The sequence below is a fragment of the Mixophyes fleayi genome, chromosome 9, assembly GCF_038048845.1.
Source record: "Mixophyes fleayi isolate aMixFle1 chromosome 9, aMixFle1.hap1, whole genome shotgun sequence".
NCBI lineage: Eukaryota > Metazoa > Chordata > Amphibia > Anura > Limnodynastidae > Mixophyes > Mixophyes fleayi.
The window spans coordinates 110,136,130-110,158,205 of NC_134410.1; the positions used below are offsets into that span (position 1 = coordinate 110,136,130).

At 42.1% G+C, this 22,076-nt stretch overlaps 1 protein-coding gene across 4 annotated transcripts in view; it reads left to right on the forward strand.

Moving 5' to 3' along the window:
• Window positions 1-602: 602 nt before the first annotated feature.
• Window positions 603-22,076, forward strand: part of FLNA (filamin A) — a 51,175-nt gene continuing 29,701 nt past the window's right edge. For all 4 annotated transcript variants that reach the window (XM_075184872.1, XM_075184874.1, XM_075184873.1 and 1 more), the window contains exon 1: window positions 603-1,026. In XM_075184872.1, coding sequence (XP_075040973.1) covers window positions 651-1,026 — 376 coding nt within the window. In that variant the 5' untranslated portion in view covers window positions 603-650. The remainder of the gene's footprint in view (window positions 1,027-22,076) is intronic.

Genomic DNA, 22,076 nt, shown 5'->3' on the forward strand with positions numbered 1-22,076 from the left:
GTATATAGTGTGTGTATGTATAGTGTGTATATAGTGTGTGTATGTATAGTGTGTGTATATAGTGTGTGTGTGTGTGTGTATGTATAGTGTTTATATAGTGTGTGTGTGTGTGTATATAGTGTGTGTATATAGTGTGTGTGTATAGTGTGTGTATATAGTGTGTGTGTGGTGCATTCAAGATAGAAGGATATAAAATACAATAATGAAATAGGATGTTATCTATTTGATACAGCAGCATGTGTATAGTGTGTATGTATAGTGTGTATATAGTGTGTGTATAGTAAGTGTATAGTGTGTGTGTATATATAGTATAGTGTGTATAGTGTGTATACTGTGTGTTTGTGTACTATAGTGTGTATAGTGCATTTACTCATGACATCCACACTTTTCCTGACTGATCTCTTGTGTTCAGTGTGTGTGTGTATAGTGTGTATACTGTGTATAGTGTGTATACTGTGTATACTGTGTATAGTGTGTATACTGTGCATAGTGTGTGTATATACTTTGTATAGTGTGTGTATATACTATAGTGTGTATAGTGCATTTACTCATGACATCCACACTTTTCCTGACTGCACTCTTGTGTTCTCTGTGTTTTGAAGCCCAGCCCACCCCATTCATTCCTCCGCCTCCTCCATCCCAGCCATAAAATGAGCAGCGCCCACCCGAGGCTCACCCAGAGCGGAGCCGCGGCAGCAGCAGCAGGAGCAGTGCCCGGGGCGGACCCAGCAGAGATGCCGGCCACAGAGAAGGACTTGGCGGAGGACGCGCCATGGAAGAAGATCCAGCAGAACACCTTCACCCGCTGGTGCAACGAGCACCTCAAATGCGTCAACAAGCGCATCGCCAACCTGCAGGCGGACCTGAGCGACGGGCTGCGGCTGATCGCGCTGCTGGAGGTGCTGAGCCAGAAGAAGATGTACCGCAAGTACAACCAGAGACCCAACTTCCGTCAGATGCAGCTGGAGAACGTGTCCGTGGCCCTGGAGTTCCTGGACCGGGAGAACATCAAGCTGGTGTCCATAGGTAAGGCTGGGGGTCAGCATGTGCTGTGTAACGGGACCAGGGATCCAGGTGTGCATGGGGTCTAATGCTGTACAGGTAACCTACCTGCCTTGTGTGTAGATACAACATGCATTCTCTATGTGGGATACCTGCCTTGTGTGTAGATACAACGTGCATTCTCTATGTGGGATACCTGCCTTGTGTGTAGATACAACATGCATTCTCTATGTGGGATACCTGCCTTGTGTGTAGATACAACATGCATTCTCTATGTGGGATACCTGCCTTGTGTGTAGATACAACATGCATTCTCTATGTGGGATACCTGCCTTGTGTGTAGATACAACATGCATTCTCTATGTGGGATACCTGCCTTGTGTGTAGATACAACATGCATTCTCTATGTGGGATACCTGCCTTGTGTGTAGATACAGCATGCATTCTCTATGTGGGATACCTGCCTTGTGTGTAGATACAACAGGCATTCTCTATGTGGGATACCTGCCTTGTGTGTAGATACAACATGCATTCTCTATGTGGGATACCTGCCTTGTGTGTAGATACAACGTGCATTCTCTATGTGGGATACCTACCTTGTGTGTAGATACAACGTGCATTCTCTATGTGGGATATACCTGCCTTGTGTGTAGATACAGCATGCATTCTCTATGTGGGATACCTGCCTTGTGTGTAGATACAACGTGCATTCTCTATGTGGGATACCTGCCTTGTGTGTAGATACAACATGCATTCTCTATGTGGGATACCTGCCTTGTGTGTAGATACAGCGTGCATTCTCTATGTGGGATACCTGCCTTGTGTGTAGATACAACAGGCATTCTCTATGTGGGATACCTGCCTTGTGTGTAGATACAACGTGCATTCTCTATGTAAACTTCTAGCTGCAGAAATTGGCTATAAAATTGGTATATTTATAAAATAAATTGGTATGTTTAGAAAATAATTGCTATATTGCTGGCTGATTGTCCTGTATTCCCTGCATAGCATTAAATCTAATGCAGCCATCTCCACTTACAACCTATGTCTCTCCTCTTTCCATAAGAAACTATATTTTGTGTTCATTGTGGAACTAAAAGTCCCAGCATGACCTTAAAGCAGACACTACATCCTGGTACATGTAGTTCTACAGCTGCAGGGGAGCTGTGTTGCATGCCTGTTTTAGATGATAAGATTTCTGGCAGCAATCCTTACATAGTTTTTTGATCTATGGTTTTGTTTGTTTGTGTAGGAACCTGTTTTGTGCTGATATGCCAGAGCATGTTTGATTCTGTCATGTGGCATTTTTTTTCTAGTCTGTGCAATTTTGTGGTGTTTTTAATTACAGAATATTGTTGCACATGTTCCTTCCTAGCTGTTGCTGTGACAGGCATGGTGTTAATATACAGATGTAATCTAGTCTTGTTTAATTGGTTGGTATCACTGACAGTATGTCTGGCTGGAAACTGTTGGCCTTGATATGGTCGTTTTTTTTTTTTGGGGAATTGTGGAAATTCTTTTGGAAGTTGCCCGCAATGAGGGTGGCTGTAGGGTTGTGCCCTTGGTGATCCCAGCAGACATGTGGAATGTGGTTGCTATGGTATTTCCTCAGGATCCCCTCAGATCAGGCATTTCTGGACAGGAAATATTACACTTATGTTTTCCCTTCTTGACCAAGGCAAAGATGCTGTCTGTATATTAACCCATAGACTACTAGTACCTGTTCAAGAACCATCATGCGACTTTCCCAAAGGTAATATTAGGCTGTTGCTTGTCTGCAGAATACTGCTCTGGTCACCTCCTTTTACAATCATAACTAACTTTATTTGTTTTTATTTGGGAAAATTTCTAAAGTAAAGCACCATATTTAAAGACCTATCCAAACTTGGGCCCTGCCCTGGAATTCAGTGTATCTGCTCCTTGATCCCTTGTCTAACTTGTGTATCACAGTAGCGGGAACCTGTGATTCACTGGCCTAGTCTCACAACATGCCTGCACCTCTGGCAATCCGTGCCTTGAGGGAGCGCTTTCTGCTGTCACTGTTTTCTTGGAACGGACAGGCTTAATCATACAAACCCATAAAGGGTGGGTGGATTTTGGGAGTGTCAAGTGTTTCCTCTAAATAAAATTGTGAAACATGATGAGACAAGTGTCAAGAGAAAAAAAAAACGCAAGTGTTTTAATAGCCTTTGAGGGGTGCCACTTAAATATTATCCCCTTTGGCATAGGAATGTAAAGTCTCTGCAGTTAATGCATGAGAATGTGCCCTTTGCCTAAGCAGTTACCTGCTAGTTAGTACTGGTGGCTTATTTTCTCTAAACTGGTTTGTATAAAACAAAGTGTTTTGCTGTGGCTGGTATTCCTTATTTTAAGATGTATCCAGAGAATTGTAAATTACAAAGTGTCCCTTAAAGGGTTTATTCCAGTTATCCACTAATGCAGCGGTGCCCAAACTCAGTCCCCAAAGCTACCAACAGTTCATGTTTTCAGGATTTCTTTAATCCATATGGATGGTTTTTCCAACTGTTTCTACAGACAGATATCCTGAAAACATGACCTGTTGGTAGCTTTTGAGGACTAGGTTTGAGCACCTCTGCACTAATGGGTATAAATGTATTCAGTTGCCACTAATCTGAGTTACATTATAGCCATGCACTTATTATGCGTTTAAATGTCTCTTAATAGCCCTTCTAATCTCGTGTGTTTTATTCAGTACTAATAAAGCTTTGTTTATATTTAACATACTGAAGTACCTCTTAACTTTTGATGTACCACGTGTGGTATGCATACCACAAGCTGAGGATGTAGGTACTGAGATCTGCTGGAGCCTATATTAACCCTCTTAAGGTAGGTAGGTATATGCAACTTCTAAACCCACATGCATTGTGGGAGATCTAGTTGTCAGCAGTGGAAGTTGCTGTCTGTTTCTACATTAAACTCCACATCAACTGCTCTACATAGTTTACTATAAGGCAGCCCAATCGGTGAGCTCAGCTTTTCTGCTAAACATCTGCTTTACCCATCTCCTACTGCAAATATCCCCCCCCCTTGTTACACACTTCCTCTGGATCCTCCTGGTGGTATGCACAGCCAGCTCCTTAAACTGATTGACTGCGCTGCTCTGATTCTAGAGGGCAGATTGGGAAGTGAGTGACTGGCAGTGCCACACCCAGTCTGTTCTTTAAAACCTCTACTTGAGCAACCACTACTCCACATTCCTGTGCATTGTGCTTACCACTAAGAAATGCTGGGACTAGCGCAGTACAATGTGTTTAACCCCTGGTTACCCTGCAATGTCTTATTATCTTGCATTGGGTTGCTTTTCCCATGATCCAGATGCGGAGTGTACACTTGCCCGCAGGCAATCTGATTAGTTTGTATTGTAGATTGCAGAAAGATAAACATGTAGAAACAAAAAGAGAAATCTGCTACAATATGCAGTCTTTTGGAACACTGCAGACCATAGACCACTTTTGGTACACAGGAAAAACAGCACTGGTACAAATCTGGTAACTCTTTATTTTATTATAGTTCCAGTCCCTCAATTAAATTGTTTTTCTCTTTATAGGAACATTGATTTCACAAGTGTATATGCGTTGCTGATGAATAGTTTGGCCTCCATCTCGGCATTAGGGCCTGTAACGTTTGCCTCTATTTTCACGTAAGACTTTATCAGAAGTGCTGAAATCTAGTCCTCGCGCTACCAACAGGTGATGTTTTCACGATGTCTGTCTGTAACAACAGATGGGATAATTACTGACCCAGCCAAATGGATTAACTCGCCTGTGCATGATTAAAGAGATCCTGAAAACCTGAACTGTTGGTAGCTCTTGAGGCCTGAGTTTAGGCTTCTCTACTTTATATGATTAAGCAATGCGGTTTGTTGTCCTTCCATCTCTGCATCTTACATCTAAACTTTTATATCCAAATGAAGCAGAGAATGAACCACTTTGGTTCAATATAAAGATATAAAACACAGTTGGAAAGATTAAGCAATGTGTTCTGTAAAAAGTCACAGGGGCTATGTACAAACAGAATTTGTCTACCAGTTTAAACCCTGTTAATACTACTAATGTTCTCTGCATCTGAAATCTAGGAAGCCTTTGTAATTCCAAATCTTAGGACTTTATTACAAGCCTTTTGTACACATTTTTAACATGGTTATGAGTTCCTGTTGGTCCCTGAACACATGGTTATAATGAACAGTGGTATACTAGTTGCCATATAGTCTGGAAAGGAATAGTCTTTAGCATACTTGCCAACTTCTGGCAAGGTCTGTTCAGGAGAGGGGCGTGTCTAGAGGGCAGGAGGGGGTGGGGTGCGGCCAAATGCCTCATTTTGGCCCCACCCCACCCCAATCGCATCATTTTAGCCCCGCAATTGCAGGATGCGGGAGACTTGCCAGCTCTCCCCAGGAGTCCGTGAGACCGACCTGAATTTCGGGAGTCTCCCGGACAGTCCGGGAGAGTTGGCAAGTATGGTCTTTAGAAGTGTTGGTGAGTGCATCCGTAAAAGTGGGTTACTTCAGAGAGGCAAAACTAATAAAAATAACCCTAAAATGTAAGAACACAAGACAAATGGGGACTAGTGCACTCCTCTGTAGGTAAATGCCTGTAAAGGGCTTCATATTAAAAGCCCACAAAGCATGAACTGGATGCTTGCCCAAAATTAAAAGGGTGTCTGTGTCCATTTACCCTGAACGCTATTACTTTTGATGCTCAGTCACAATGCCTCAACCCTTTACTGCTGTTTTATGTATATGAATGTGGTTAGTCCCCATTACAGGCCTGGACTATAGGATGTCTTGTGAACATAGCCAAGGTAAACTTTGCATTAGGTTTAGCTCTTAAACAGCTACTGTTTACTTTTACACTTTGCTCTTAGCATGAAGTCTTGGGCCGGGTAAATGTTCCACGGCAGGTAAAGGGTTAACCGCAGCGGCGTTCCCTGAAATTTGAGGGTCTGACATGCTCCTATTGAAGCTGTATAATTATGAGGTAACATCCTGCTCCGTCAGGAAGTCTGTTTCCTTGGAATTCCGAGGGCTTGCTGCTGGAATTCAACTTTCAGACTAAACTTATAACCATATTTAGTTCCCCCTTAAATGGCAGCTGCTCAGGGACCTGAAATTATGAAAGGACAGCTACTGCTCAAATGCAAACGGCCTTGTATGGAAGCTGCAAATTCACTATTACATGGGATAGTCCCCAATACCAAAGAAGAACTTTAGTTTACTTTGTTAAATTTTGCTGTGTGGTTGTGTGCAAGGTATTCTGTTTGTCATTTCAGACAAGAAAACTAGACTTTGGCGGCAGATAAGAACCACCTGGCCTAATTTTTTTTTATTTTTTTGTTTTTTACTTATGGTAACTTCAAACTCCATTTGATCCCTAGTCTGTTTTTTTTTTTTTTGTTTTTTTTTTGAGGATATCCTTATGTCTATCCCAAGCATGTCTAATTTTCTCTACTGTATTAGCCTCTACCACATCTGAGAGGCTGTTCCACTTATGTACTTCCCCTTCTGTGAGGTAATGTTTCCTCAAATATCCTCTGAACCTACTTCCCTCCAGTGTCAGTGCATGTCCTCGTGTTCTAATACTTCTCTTCCTTTGAAGAATGCTTCCCTCCTGCACCTTGTTAAAACCCTTTATATATTTGGTGCATTGATGGGTAATGTAAGAAAAGATCTCAAAACGCTTAAGCCAAATGCATTTCTCTTGCTCCTTAGTAGTTTAATGGCAAACACACTATAAATACATGCTGCGTTATATAACAGCTACACTTAATGTCACAAGGTGTTTAATGATCCTCTAATGCAGTGTCCTCACACCAAGCAGGTCATGTTTTCAGGATTTCTTTAATCATGTGCAAGAGACTTGGGGCTAGATTTACTAAGCTGCAGGTTTTAAAAAGTGGGGATGTTGCCTATAGCAACCAATCAGATTATAGCTTTCATTTATTTGGTGCTTTCTACAAAATGACAGCTAGAATCTGATTGGTTGCTATAGGAAACATCCCCACTTTTTCAAACCCGCAGCTTAGTAAATCTAGCCCTTGGTTTTCTTGGCTCTGTCAGTTATCTTGCCTGTTTTCAGATTGAAAGCCTCAAACCATGAGCCATTGGTGGTGGTTGAGGACTGGAGTAAAGAAACACCCCTCTAATACGTGTGTATTCGGATGGAACTTTAATCATAGATGCCATCATTGGCAACTTGTGTCCCGAGTGGAGGCAGGGCTCGAAGAATTTTCGTTGGCCCTGCCCCCAAAGCCAGCATCACTTTTTTTGGCCAATAAAAATAGGGGAGGGGGAGGGGCCACGATGACGCGTACACGGCACCACCAAGCCCCGCCCCCTCCATTTAACTTGCATATTCGGCCGGGAATCGGGAGAACTGCCTGCTCTCCTGGGAGTCTGGGAGACCGACCTGGGTTTCGGGAGTCTGACTTTAATGCATAGGATAAAAAGTTCAGCCCTGTTTTATGGCTGGTGTCTGTGTTCAGCACACAGTGTAACATGGGAGAATTTAGTACAAGTCAAGCAAATATATCCTACAGTTCATGTTAAAAGACGCAGTTTAATGGGTGGATTGTAAACACTAATGCATGATTTTATTGTAGCCAATATGACCTATCTGGGTCCTTTTGCAATAGATAACAGCCCATTGGCTGCTAGTTGGTGTACCAGCCCATTGCCTAGAACATATGTGGGCTCAGCCCATATTCAGAACTCTCCATGTTAAGTGTTGGTTCTCTAATGTTTAACCTGGACCAGGCATTAAATGTAAATATAAAGTTTTAACCCATTTCTGTTTATTGGAATTTGTCTTCATTCATTTGGCCGGTCAGGATGATATTACACAAGGCTCCTACTTGCAATGTGAGAGCAGAAAACGGTTTAAGTGGCATAATGTCAGCAGCTTACTTGTGGTTAAAATGACTCTAGTAATTGGGAGGCTGAATCGCCCTCTGCTCTTCTATGGCAACAGTCTGTGTCTACCCCCTTTTTTTTGGATCTGTGATTCTGATCTTGTGCCAGTCTAGGTTTTCATACACACCAGAGAATCTTGGCATAATTTCAAGTGCAGCAGCTGCCGAATAATCTGCTGAGTGGGTCGTTTTATCCCAATGTCATGGCAACAGCAGCCTCTGGCGTCCCCTTTCCCCCCCAGTCTGGACCCACAGGCAGTCTGGTTAGAAAGCCCCCACCCCCCCCTCTTTCTGGAAAGCTGGAAGCATAAAGTAATGTCCTGCTTCATTGTAATGATGCAAATTAGCAGCTTTCTCTGCTACAAGAACTTTGGATAGGCTTATTCTTCGAGATGGGCAGTCATGGATTGAGTGCATATTTGCTCCTTTTGACATGAACCATGGGTTACTTGTATTACTTGTAGCTTGACTTGTTGCAAAACCGTAATCTGGTTTCCTATTGAACAAAATAAAATGTACAAATGGTCGCATTTTGGAAACAATGTTGATCTGCAGTATACTAACTAGATAGAGGCTGTGGCTTATCCCAGGTAGTGATGTCAACTGTTCAGACAAACAGATATTCATCAGTTTAAAAACTTTCAGTGCAGATTTGTCAGTGTACAAGATTCTTGGTGCAGACTACAGAAAGCATTGTCAGACCTCAGTGTTCTGGAGGGATAGCTGGCTCCACAGACTCTGCAGGGTGTGGCTGGTAGAGACTTTTTTTTTCTGTCCTCTTGTTGTTAATACTGCAGAAAACAAGAGAAGTTTGTTTGGTAAAACTTACTGCCACAAACCTCTATCCAGCTTATGGTAGACTTCTATGTCATGGATTGTCATTGAAATGGGAGCTGGTGAACACTATGACCTGTGTGGTAGGGTAAAGCAGGGACAGGCAAAATGTAAAATTCACAAGTACGACAAATTAAGAAGCCAGGGAAGATATGTATCCATTGAACAGCTAAAGACAAGGCTCCCAAAAGAGGGGTCTGTAGGCATTTCTGGGGTATGGCAATATCTTTCACCTCTCTGTAGTTTTGGGATCACTGTCAGAATATTCTATTTTCTGATGCGAGTAAGCCTGCTTGCAGTTCTCGCATGTCAGTACAGTTTCATTGTTTGCCTTTGTCCCTATATCCCTCCCCATAGTCTGTTTAGCTCCTCCCAGAAATTGAAGTTTGCTCTTCCCACAGTACTTTAGCTTTGGGGTGCCCATGGTTGTCCCACTGGGGTGGGATATGATGCTGTTGAGAATGGGGGGGGCGCCTTGCCAGGCTCAGGGAAGGTGCAGAGTAACGCAGATCTATGATGTCCTTTTATATGCATCCCCAGTGCGATGCACAACTAAGCACAGAAAACTTGTTGGCATTACTCTATTTAAGCCATACTTGCCAACTCTCCTGGAATGTCCGGCAGACTCCCGAAATTCGGGTCAGTCTCACGGACTCCCAGGAGAGATGGCAAATCTCCCGCATCCCGTAATTGCAGGGCTAAAATGATGCGAATCGCGTCATTTTGGCCCCGCCCCAAGACAAAACAGCATTTGTCGCGAGAAGCGGGGCCAAAATGACGAGATTGGCTGTGCCCCGCTCCCTCCCGACCTCTAGACACACCCCTCTCCCGGATAACACTTGCCAAATGTTTGCAAGTATGGTTTAAGCTTCCTTCCACTATAATGCATTAATTTCATGGGGTCAAGTAACTGATTTTGTGCTGGAACACTAGCTTACAACTTTCTGGCATTTCTCTTGTCCCTGTTCTGGCTTATCTTGTGCATGTTCTCATACTCTTGGCAGACTTCTCCAGTCTTCCAGTTCTCTACCTTTCACGTGGTGCAATGACTAAAGTGCTCCAGACTAAGTCTTGCTGTGGGCTCGCTTGTATATACAGGAAATCCATGATGGAGGAGATTAGCTGGGAGGAAAAGATCCTTTTGCTGTATTGATCCGTGTTTAGTCTTACCGGAGTTTTGGTGAAAATCTTGCTCTATAATGACCTGTAAACATGTTTATAGACATGATAAATCCAATCAAGGAGCCACTGTTGGGTAGATAAGATGGCAGGTGCTTAAAGTAAGGGGTCCCATAATTTGGAAACTACACCCATGTGACCTGACATCTGCCTGGCCATACAGAAATATAAAACTGCATATTGGATATGGACAATGTCTTGGGTCGAAGTTGCAGAACAAATTTACAGTTGGCTTTGCCAAGTCATAATAGAGATAGATATTTATGTAATCCAGAGCGTATCAATATTTCCTCTGCTGAGAACATACAACAGTGTAAGCATATCGTACACATCCTGTAACCACAGGAATGTGAGCATGGCAAGATCACCAGTATTCTACACCCTTTCAGCGAAGAAACAAATAGAAAAATGACTGCAGAACATATAAAACTTAATTTACACTACGGCCGGATCCCAAAAATGGCTTTTTGTGCTTACTACTTTGAGGTGGCCACAAATCTCTGCTATCCTCTATTGTGGTAGCAAAGTTTAATTTGCAAATGAAACTCCCTGTTAGGAAGGTAAAATCTGAGATTCAACAGGTGCTTGTGCCCAAAACTTTAGTAGAAGGTGGCCGGTTATGTCTGATAATTGCATTTGGCTGGATCACAGTGTAAAATCGGTTTGGCTCCTGGATAAATGGTCCCTGAACCTAGTCTTGCAGCTGCTGTAGGTGTCTCTTTATCAGATATAAGCAAGGCTTAGGGAGGGCAAGTCCCTAATATTGTTATATAACTTAATTCTGACCCTCTGCTAGTCTTGTATCGTTGCAAAATATTAAGTTTAGTTCTTGCACTCCTTCTCCTTTCAGACCAAGTCGAAATACAAACCTCCTTATAGTCCAAGTAAATAACCCCCCTATTTGTTTAGCCATAACACATCTTGATTGATTTGTGTCTGCCAGTTGAGCCAACTTGTCAGTCAGGCTATTGCAGGAACGGTATAATGTCTGAAACTGTTGTTTCTGATCTGCCCCCTATTTCTTGGGAGGAAAGACGGCACAGATTCTGTCGGATATGCTATTTGTGTTATGATCTTGGGGGGGGGGGGGGGGGGGGGTGTGTCTGTCTTTATCCTGTTACACTGGGTTGCCCACTTAATGAACCAAGAAGTTTATTTATCCAATGCAGACTTTAAGCGACAGGCAGGAATGGTGTCTAACATACAATGACAGTCCTACAATTCCTTTTATACACCTCAAAGGCTTGGGGCTAGATTTACTAAGCTGCGGGTTTGAAAAAGTGGGGATGTTGCCTATAGCAACCAATCAGATTCTAGCTTTCATTTATTTAGTACCTTCTGCAAAATGACAGCTAGAATCTGATTGGTTGCTATAGGCAACATCCCCACTTTTTCAAACCCGCAGCTTAGTAAATCTAGCCCTTGGTGTTCAACAGCCAGGACAAATAACACACGAGATGGGGTGCACACTTGCCACATTCAGTTGTCTTACATTAAAGGAACAGTATTCATGCTGGGCAATGATGATCCTCCAATTGGTGGCTTTAGTTTGCTCTAAATTTTAAACTTCTCCAGACATTCTTCCCCCTCCTCCAAATCACAAGCTTTCATAAGCCAAGGTCATGTTTATGGGCAGGAATTTGTTCCCCACCTGTAACGTTTTGCTTCACTGGATCTGTTTATAGGCAAACGCCACCGGTTTTGGTGGTAAAGGTTGGGAATAAAGGCTGTCTCCAGAAATTGGTCCTACCGCTAGTTGCCCAGTAAGTCTTGTGAAATGAGCCTGCATATTGTCACTGTATTGTATTTCCCCCAGCAGTCAGGTTGATATGTGGTTTTAAGGGAGACTTCATCACAAATTTCAAGTGTGTAAAAGATGCATCTAAATTGCTACACTTTTTTTTTTTTTTTTTTTCCAAGGGAGCAGCATAAATGGGGGTAGAATTGGGGAGAATGGGCAAAACTTATTAGAAACACCATTTGTCAGGTTTTAGTTTGTGCTAGTGTGTAAAATTCCATGGCGGTGTTCAGGGTTCAGAATGTAGTGTCCTTATGGTGTTTAGCCTGTAAGCATCTGATTGTCCATAGGTGTGGGGTTATAGCAGTTTCTGCTATTCTCAAAATGGTGCAATACATACTGATAAAGTGCTCTCTGAAACTGGAAGCACCAATATGACTTTACACGATATTAGGCAGGCTATTGGGAAAAACGCTCTTCCACAGGTAACTGCTGAAGGAGATGTTGCCCAAAGTAAGCGGTGGCCTCTTCTAGTGCACCCTAAAAAATTAAAAGCAAGTATCTGGTTGCTATGGGTTACAGCACATTCCTATACAACAGTTTAGCAGTTTCCGCATTGTACTACAGAGCGGTTTCCTGGTAGTGTTGGCCTCTGTTTGGCAGCCCCTTGCCTGGATCTCTGGCATTTCTGCAGAGTGAGGGCTGAGCAAACTTGTTCTGGAGCCCTGAGGGCTGTACAGTTGCATCCTGAATGGAAACCTTTGTGTATTTTTTTTTTTTTATTTTTTTTTATCCTGTGCTGAATGAGGACCTGGCTTTAGTTATAGCACTGGGAAATGTCAAGAAGCAGGAAAATGTAGAGGCACAATATACAAATAGTCACAGGACAGAAGCCAGGAATCACTGTTTGTAGGTTATCACTAAACATGGAAAAGATTACAAATATTGATTAGTCTGAAGATTGTCTGTTAAGTTGCTGACCCTACCATCAATTCCTACCAAGTGAGTCACTTGCTCATGGCTCAGAAGTCTCCCTACTAATGTATCCACAAAAAGAACATATGTCTGTAAACTTATCTGGTTCCTTGGCTATTTCTTGTCTTATTCATTTAAAAACAAAAAAAACAAAACATATTGTAACAATACATTTTATTCATATATCGCTCATTAACACATAAGAAATAAGGTGTGCTACGTTCTCAAATGTTGGGGGTAAATCTAATAAACATTCTAAAAAGGAATATTGGCGGTGTTGCCCATAGCAACCAGATTCCATCATTTATCTAGTGCACGCAATGATAGCTTCAATCTGATTGGTTGCTATAGGCATCATTGTGTGCACTAGATAAATGATGGAATCTGGTTGCTATGGGCAACACCTCCACATCTCCTCTTTTAAAAGGTTCAGTAAATTCTTCTGAGAAACAGTTCAAACATTAATATATTTTAGATGTATGTTCATATATTGTTTAAAGGTGCTATATCAACACAAACTTCAAGTCCTCCAAGCTTGAAAGTTTGATCCAATATGAAAATAAATAAATGTTCTGCTAGATTGTATTATATGGTTAATTATAGCTTTTGCTTAGCAGCTGTAATACCAGTAATGTTTATGTATAAACTCCTGTAATATAGGAAAAGTGGATTTTGAACACATGTTAATCAGGGAAATATATATTGCAAGGAATAATTCACTTACTATGAATTACTATTTGAGGTAGTCTGATTTGTTAGCTGTATAAAAGCCAAATACCTACAGACCTTATTGACTTAATATCCGTATAATTGGCCAGGGTGAGTGCATTATCCTACATATCAAATGCTGTCAGTATGCTTACTGTAAGTATTCCCCAAAGCACATTGCCTTTACATGTTGGATACAATTTAGTTAGAATTGTAGAATCACAAAATTCCTTAACGCAAGCTGTAACCTTAGTTTCCCAAATCCAGTCCTTGGGAAGCTTCAACGGTGCATGTTTTCCATATCTCCTTACTAGAGCACAGGGATATTCGTTACTGGCTGATGCCAATATCGCTTGTGATCTGGAAAACCTGCGCTAAGAACTGGATTTTGGAAACGCTGCTATAGAGCATTCTGGTATTTGTAGTACACTTAAGCACATGCCTTCTCGGATACTGTGGACTATATCTAGATAATCTTCCATTCTGATAATCCCCTGAAATGTTCACATGTCTGTAGCTCTTTACCAAAGGGCAGAACGCTCCACAAATCGCCATGTGACTCGGTCACGTGATTATGAAGGAAGGGCGACTAAACCTGGGTGATCGGGGACAGAACTAGTTAACGGGAAGGATGCAGGAAAGGTAGTCTTGGATGCCATTGCTGGCCTTGCAACAGGATGAGGTCCTCACACAAAGGTAATACACAGAATGGAAATTAATCCCATGAGCCTCTATATGGCTTCCTTTCTTATTGTGCAGCTACTGTGTATTGATGGCAGCTGAACTCCTTTCAGAGGAATGAAAATCATTTGTTTTGGGCCACTAAACATGAGTTGGCACCATATAGCAGCTGGTTAATCTGAAATAGATTGGATTATTGAACTGTTGTTGGCCTCTGTACAGTGGTTTTGCAACTGCAAACTGGCCCCAGTCACTTTAAGTGTGTTCCAGCAACTTATGGCTACAAAGTCTGTGTGATATATATATATATATATATATATATATATATATATATATATATATATATATATATATATATATATATATATATATGTGTGTGTGTGTAAAGTTTGTACCTATAGTTTTTTTTTTTTTTTCCTCTCCCAATAAATTTCTGCATAATATAAAGCAAATGACAGCTGTAGTGCAGCTTAATATGTACCAGTGTGTAGTGTACCTACCACCTCTCTAAGCATTACTCTGCCAGTCTCTATGATGCTACAAAGTAAATTACTCGCTTGTAATCAATATATAGTGATTGACTGTGATGCTTCCCATCCAATTTGGAGTAATCTGACTGCCCTCTAGTGAAACATTACTTTGCTTAATTCAGCGACTGCTGGAAACATTGGTGCCCAGTGTGGTGGAATCTTGGGGGTATATTGACTAAACTGCAGGTTTGAGAAAGTGGAGATGTTGCCTATAGCAACCAATCATATTCCAGCTGTCATTTTGTAGAATGTACTAAATGATAACTAGAATCTGGTTGCTATAGGCAACATCTCCACTTTTTCAAACCTGCAGTTTAGTCAATATACCCCCTGGTGTACTCTCATGCATCCACAAAGATTGGTAGTCCATGAACCAGCCCTTGTATTCCGAATATGAGAAACTCCCTAACACCCTATTCAGTTGGAGAACACAAGTGCTCCATGCTTTTATACTTTGAATGGAAAAAGAAAAATATCCCTCCTTGAGAAACGCAAGTTTGATCTGTTCCTGCAACACTACATGGAGCATCTGTTGTGGTGCATGTTTTATTAGATGTAGTCCCTTTAATGCCACTCCCAAATCTTGTAAGAACATGCTCCAAAACATAATTCTTCTAAAAGAGTCTACATACTACTTATATTGCACCATATTTATGTGCCATGTGCAAGTTCTCTCATTAGCCTATGGTACCTCCTAATGTTCTTGCAGAATACACTTCAACACTGCAGTAATTTAAGGATGGTCATACATGCTGGTTTTGTGTGCTACTCTGTAAGTATTTCCTGCGGGCGGCATTGCTGTTTTATTGTCTCTGTAACCCGTACAGTCCTGCAGAAACATTCCTCCATCCCTACTGTGTAGTATCTTGGTGTATGTGTGGAATGCTGGGCATTGCACAAGGTTGACAGGAAGCTTATTGCAGATGTTAATCCCTCGCTACAGATCACTGTTGCACAAGACGTGCCCCTGACCTACATTTCCTATCGGAACACTTGGATTGATCAGTGGGATAGGGGGATCTGAATGGGCTAAATTTGAGCGGTTGACATAGCCAGAAATTCCTGCTATGCTTCTGGTTCTTGAGAGCAATTCACTATGAATGACCTTATTTCAGTGAATGGACTCGCACATTTCATGCTGCTGTAGAAATTTCTGGTAAAACTTGGAGACCAGATGTCCCATCCTGAAGGTTCACAACCTGTTATATGCAGATTATTCAAGGTATTAACAAGTGTGTTATGTGGCTACTAGGTATCACTGCCTAATGTCCTGCCAATAGTTAGAGATTGCATAGGTGTGTACCCAGCTTAATACAGTTTCAGCATCAATTAAAAGTCCTGATGAGCATGCAGATTCATGCGTACCAAATTTACCTTCAGATCTGTGATCTTCATCTGTCATAACCGTCTGCTGAAAAGACCATGACTCTGTACACACTCCAGATATCGGCCTATGCTGCTAGTGAGTGCATACACACTTCCACATCTGCCTGAAATCGTTTCATTGTTGGGATTTTTCAGAAATTTACAAAACCAACAGATGCGATGTGTTTTGATGCAACAAAACATGATCGTGGGAGTGTACGCACTCGTGCAATATTGACCATATTGCCAGGGGCGGTGCAAGGGTTCTCGGCGCCCTAGGCAAGCCGCCCCCGCCCCCCGAACACACTAAATAAAAAAAAAATTAGATTTCACTTACCTTATCTTCCTCTAGCTGCTCCTCGCGATGCATGCTGAGGGGAGAGGAGGGGGGAATAACTTTATTCACACTGTCTGTCAGTGACAGACAGTGTGATACCTCAGAGGCGCCGGACAGACTATCACATGATCACTGACTGACGTCAGTGATCATGCGGACATTAAAAAACAGCGGCGGCCGCCCCGCCGCCGCTGCTGTGCATCTCTCTCGTGCCGCTGAACCGCTGACTAGATTAGAAAATCTAGTCAGCGGCGCCCTGCAGGTCCCGGCGCCCTAGGCAACTGCCTAAGGTTGCCTAATGGGAGCGCCGGGCCTGCATATTGCAGTGAGCTGTGTGATCTGCACAATAACTGGATAGGTGTGTACCCAGCTGTACACTTTAGTGGGCAAAGCAAACCGCAGTGACTGTAGTGTTTAGAATCTAGAATGTGCTGTTCAATAAAACTTGGTACACGTTAAAGTAAAAACTTAAATTTGTAGGCAAACTTTTACCATCTTACACGTAAGTTCTGTTGAGCAACTAACTGTTTTGTTCTCTGCACAATGCAAATATGCTGGTAAATTATACATGTGGGTACTTTAACTAGAGGTAAGGATATGGTTAACTCCAAACACTACTGTTCTGACCTGTAGAAGGCTACTATCTATAACGGGCCATGCATGGGCACTGCTTAGTAATAACAGACATGTATATTGCTTGGCACGGATCTGGTTTGGGAGCGGTGATCAGGGCTGCTGTGTAGCAGAACAAACCTTTGCTAGGGAAACATATGATTTCACTCAGTATTCACTAGGCTTGTTTTGGAGGCCCTTGTTCTGCAAGGAAGTAGTGGGGCTGTGACCAACCCATTAATCTGCCCCCCCATCTCCTTCCCTGCTCCTCCATCCCCCAAACTGTAAAGGAGGGAGGGGCGGGAGAGGAGATTCCTGGCAGGCTGCTTGTTGCTTGTGTTTGCCATATAAGGCCAAAAAATGTTGGAAACTGCAGCGATTAGCGGAGAAGTCTGCTAACCATGGAAGTGGCTTCAAAAGGGGTGTGGGCATTTGGGGGCTGTGCCTCAGACCCTCTGACTCAGTCTACTGATCATTTCTTCATTACACTTTTTGTTGGCAAAATTTAACACTTGTAATGCTGAATGTGGCTGAACTACCATGACTGTTGCCGATTGCATTTACACTGTGAAATCCCTTGTTGCAATGCTCTAATCTTTACATAGAAAGTGGTGGTATGTTCCGAAAACATCTGATCGGATTATTTTTCAGTGGTTCTGAAAAATGCCGGGTTACCTGCATGATCCTACCACAGGGCGCCGGCTGTAAGATTAGATTTCTTAGCAATTGTTTAAGCTTTGTTTTGTGAATTGAAGACTAGTACTGTACTTAATGGAGTGCCTGGTGGGAGAAAATACATTGACATAATGTGATTCTTTTACAATAAGGATATTCTGGGGAGTTTAACCAGCATCCTCCAATGCTTAGAGCAGGGTTTCCCAAACCCAGTCCTCAGGGCTCCCCAACAGTGCAGGTTTTCTGGATCACATGCGACATAATTAGGACCACCTGTGGATCTGTTAGTGTCAGTCAGTAATGAATACTCCTGTGCTCCAGCAAGGAGATATGGAAAACCTGCACTGTTAGGGAGCCCTGAGGACCGGGTTTGGGAAACCCTGGCATAGAATAGAAAGGCTTGTTCTTGCTCTATGGCAGTATTGGCTAACCTGTGACACTCCAGGCGTTGTGAAACTAAAAGTCCCAGCATACCCTTCCAGCAATAAGCTGCTATATATTGGCAAAGCATGCTGGGACTTGTAGTTTCCCCAAACACCAGGAGTGCTGCAGGTTAGCCAACACTGCTCTAAGGCAAGCATCAGAGGCAGCCTTGTGGCTGTCCCACAGTGGTGGAACTGCAAGTCCCAGCATACTGCTGTTTTGGAACTAGTCAATGTCTAACACATGGCCAACCATTGTTTTTGCCTTGTGCCTCACTCCACCCTCTTCCCTCTTAGCCACCTATCCAATAACAGGTTATTGGGGCAGCTTGTGCCTCTTGAAATTTTTAGGATGTTAATTATAATGTATAATCGGCCTACCCATAGTAAGTTATCCTTAAGATAGCACCCAAGTATTACATTGCAGGTTACATTCTGCTGATGTCATATGCCTATAGTATGCAGCAATAAAGACTTATTGACACATACACTGGGAATGTCACGATATGTATGAAACGTGTGTTTAATGCAAAAAAGTTTTCAAAGTGCCTTCTGATGTGTATGCTGGTCCGCGTATTAAAAATACATTCCACTATACTGCCAGCGAGTGTTAATACAAGAGAACATTTCATGATTGTAGTTTTTTAACAATTACATAAACTTTAAGTTTATTGGGGAAGAGCTTTATACATGCACACATTTTTAATGTAAAAGCAGCAAGATCATAAAGCTAGATGTAGCATTTGTAATTTAAAACCTAAAATGTTGCATTTTCAAAGACAAACAGACTTGTAGACTGCAAGACTTATTTGTATTTAAAGATGCCCTATGCCTGTCAAAATTTCTGACAATGGAACATTTTTCATTTATCACAGAACATGGGGTCTGCGGCTACAGTGGTACTCTGGACTGACTGCTGAAAACAAGAAGTATTTTAGACTAGATATAGGGCTGATCAAACCTAATGTTGGATTGATGTGTCTGCTAAAGAAAGTACTTCTGCTTTCAGTCCAAGTGGATGCTTGTCTTGTACTACATTTGTTTTGAGTTGCTTTTTACCCTCCGAAACAGTGTTGGTATTTGTCCTGTCGGGAGCAGCACTTTGGGCTAAATCCAGTGAACAAGGAGCAGCAGGAAAACATGTAATCCAGTAGCACAGGTCCATATACGGGAAAATATCCATTCTGCAGTCACATTGACTCACAAGTCAGACATCTCATGTGTTTCCTCTTGTCTTCTACTCGCAGTGACCCTTGACATAAACCCCCTTCTATAACATTTGTGGGCTCTGTGCATTGGGACAGTGGGAGGAGGTCTGTGGGAATTCCTTTCAGGCAGTGAGGATGACATTTGCTCAGTAATTGTTTATGGGTCAGTCATAGATGGATACTGTTGTAATGGCTTATATAGAAAGCACAAACCTCCTCAACTTTCTTTAAAGGCACCATTACTTTTTTTGGCCATGGTGTCCATTGTCCAACAATGTAATGTACACCAATGTTGGGTGTTGATGGTAACCAGTTTGTGTTGGCCAAATGTTCAGTGTACCTGATACCTGCCTGTACTATGGGGCTTTAAAGACAATGCTACTATTAACCTGACAGCAGACTAGAGCCTTGAGCGGCAAGTAAGCCGTCCGTCTTTACTAGTGGAACAGTTAACGTGCCTAATCTGGGTCTACTGGGCCTCTGGATATTGCAAATTGATATGGAAACTGAAATATAAAGGTCAAAATGTGCCAGAATGGAAGAATACGTGCTAGATAAATCTGAAATGGCTGGTTTGACAAGGTGCCCAATTGTGTTGCCATCCTCATTCGTTGGGCAATGGTAGATACTATATTTTGGTCCTGAAGATCATGGGGAGGCCAAATTAGTGGCTAACTTCAGTGTTCCATCACCAATCGGATCTGTTTGCAGAGTCACTGCAAAATTCCATGAAATACAGCAATGGCGTACCAGTATAAATTGGCACGTTTTAAAAAATATACTAAACTTCATTTAGTGACTACCAAAGGGCAACCATTTAGTTCCTGCATTTCATGTTTCTGAACAATGGCTCCCATACCAGTACTAGCATGAGCAAGAACTTCGATACAGTTGGCTCATCTAAAGTGTTAATTTGCTGTCAACATTGAACGGATTGAATGGATGCAAAAAGTTTGTGGGCTAAACTAATATTCGTTACAACTGGACAGATCTAGTTCAGTGGGGGACATCTGTAGGCTATAGAGAACATGTGGCCCAGCTTTTCTGGACCATTTCTCCTGTGATGTAAATGGCTTCACTGGTTGACATAAGTAACTTACAGCTTGTCCTCCATCTTTATTGGTGAACTTCTCATAATTGTTGAAATACTTCTCTGTAAAACCCCCTCTGACAACTCTTGCCCATGTCATTTGTATATAAACTGAATTTTCATAAATGTTTATTGGTGCCTCGATGCGATCACTGGTGCCTATTAAATAAGCTGCATTCCCATGAATACTGGTCACTTTAAAAAAAAAAGTAAAAAAGGCTACTTCCTCTGTAGATGGTATGCTTTAAATATCTGTCCTAAAAAATAAATGGATTTGCCTAATTGAACAGTCAAACAGTAGCTTGCTTGGCTTCAAAAGCCTTTTACATAACATTATTAATGTGGTTTGTAGAATTGTGCTATAGTCATTTAAGTGTAATTAACTTAATTTCTTTTGGGTTTAGTTGAAAGCAGTCATGGTGCAACTTGTGCATTGGCTTCATTTTATTGTTATGCAGATGATCTTCAACCGTAAGAGCTTGTCACAAGGCTGATTGTATTAGTTATTTATATAGCGCCACTAATTCCACAGCACTGTACAGAGAACTCACATCAAAGGGTAATGATGGTACCAGGGACTCACTCAAAAGCCCTACCTGCTTGTAGGCGAAGCAACTTATTTCAGTCCAATGGTGCAATTGTCCCTCAAAACTGTGCCATTCAAAATAAGAACATATTAAACTGTGTGGCAACTTACTTGAGGTTTTTGGGAACCGAAAAGTTGAACGTGTCTGTACTTCCACTATAGAAGATAAAGCCAGAGGAAACTGCCACTGCAAAGCCAATGAACAGATTTGGATTGTATTTAGCCGTGTTACTGACCAGTGTGAACTGTTGGAGGAACCGCCACCTATTAACTGTTGTCGAGTCGACAGATTTTATCTGTTCTTATAAATTCCAGACTAGCATCCAGCCCTACATGTTGGGAGCAGAGCTCTTGCTGTTTGTTCTGTGGCCACCTTGAAATCCATCCACTCTGCTGCTTCTGATCAGCATTTTGGCTCCATTTAAGGATTTTGCTTTGTAACTTTGCTTGTTTTGGAGAGTTTGGTCAGCATCCCAGTTGTGACTTTTTGAGCAGCAGACTCTTGGAAGACATGATTCCCCCCCACCTCCCATGTCCCTTTTTTTTTTTTTTTTTTTTTTCCCTCTCATTGAAAACTCAAACCTTTATTGGCTTACAAATGTGCATGTGTTAAATGTATTAAGCCAAGGTTCTTGTGGCTTCTTTCTGTATTGGTTACAGTAATGAGATGCAGGCAAACTTTAGAAGCAAGCACCTTCCCTGCCTAGCTGGAAACAGCTAGGTCTTTAAATGTGGATGTTGGACAACTGGCTCTTCTCCCCCCTCCCTTCTTGAGGTCTGGCAGTGTATAGTCTAATCGGAATGGGAACGCATGCTTCAAGAGTTGTGTGTGGCAGATGTTGAGGTCCTATACAGCCTGTGCTCATGGGCAGCTCCCTGGCATCACCAATGTTATGGGTTAGAATTGGAAGATTAGAAAAGGAAACTGCTTGGTTATGCCAAAGATTTGTTCCTCATTTTGCCTTAGTGGGCATTGATTTTGGTGGCCCTTGTCTTGTGCAGCTAAATGTGCTTCCTCAACTCTTCTCAAAGCTCTGTGAAAACTGCTTGTAGTCAAAACTTTAAAACCAAAAAATTGCCAGCTCCTACTTGTATGAACTTGTTAAGTTCATATCAAGAGCTATCTTGCGGATTGGCAGTAGCCATGTAGTTGGCCAGAAATCTAAAAAACTGACATAACACAACTACTTTCTCTATAGCTCAGAGG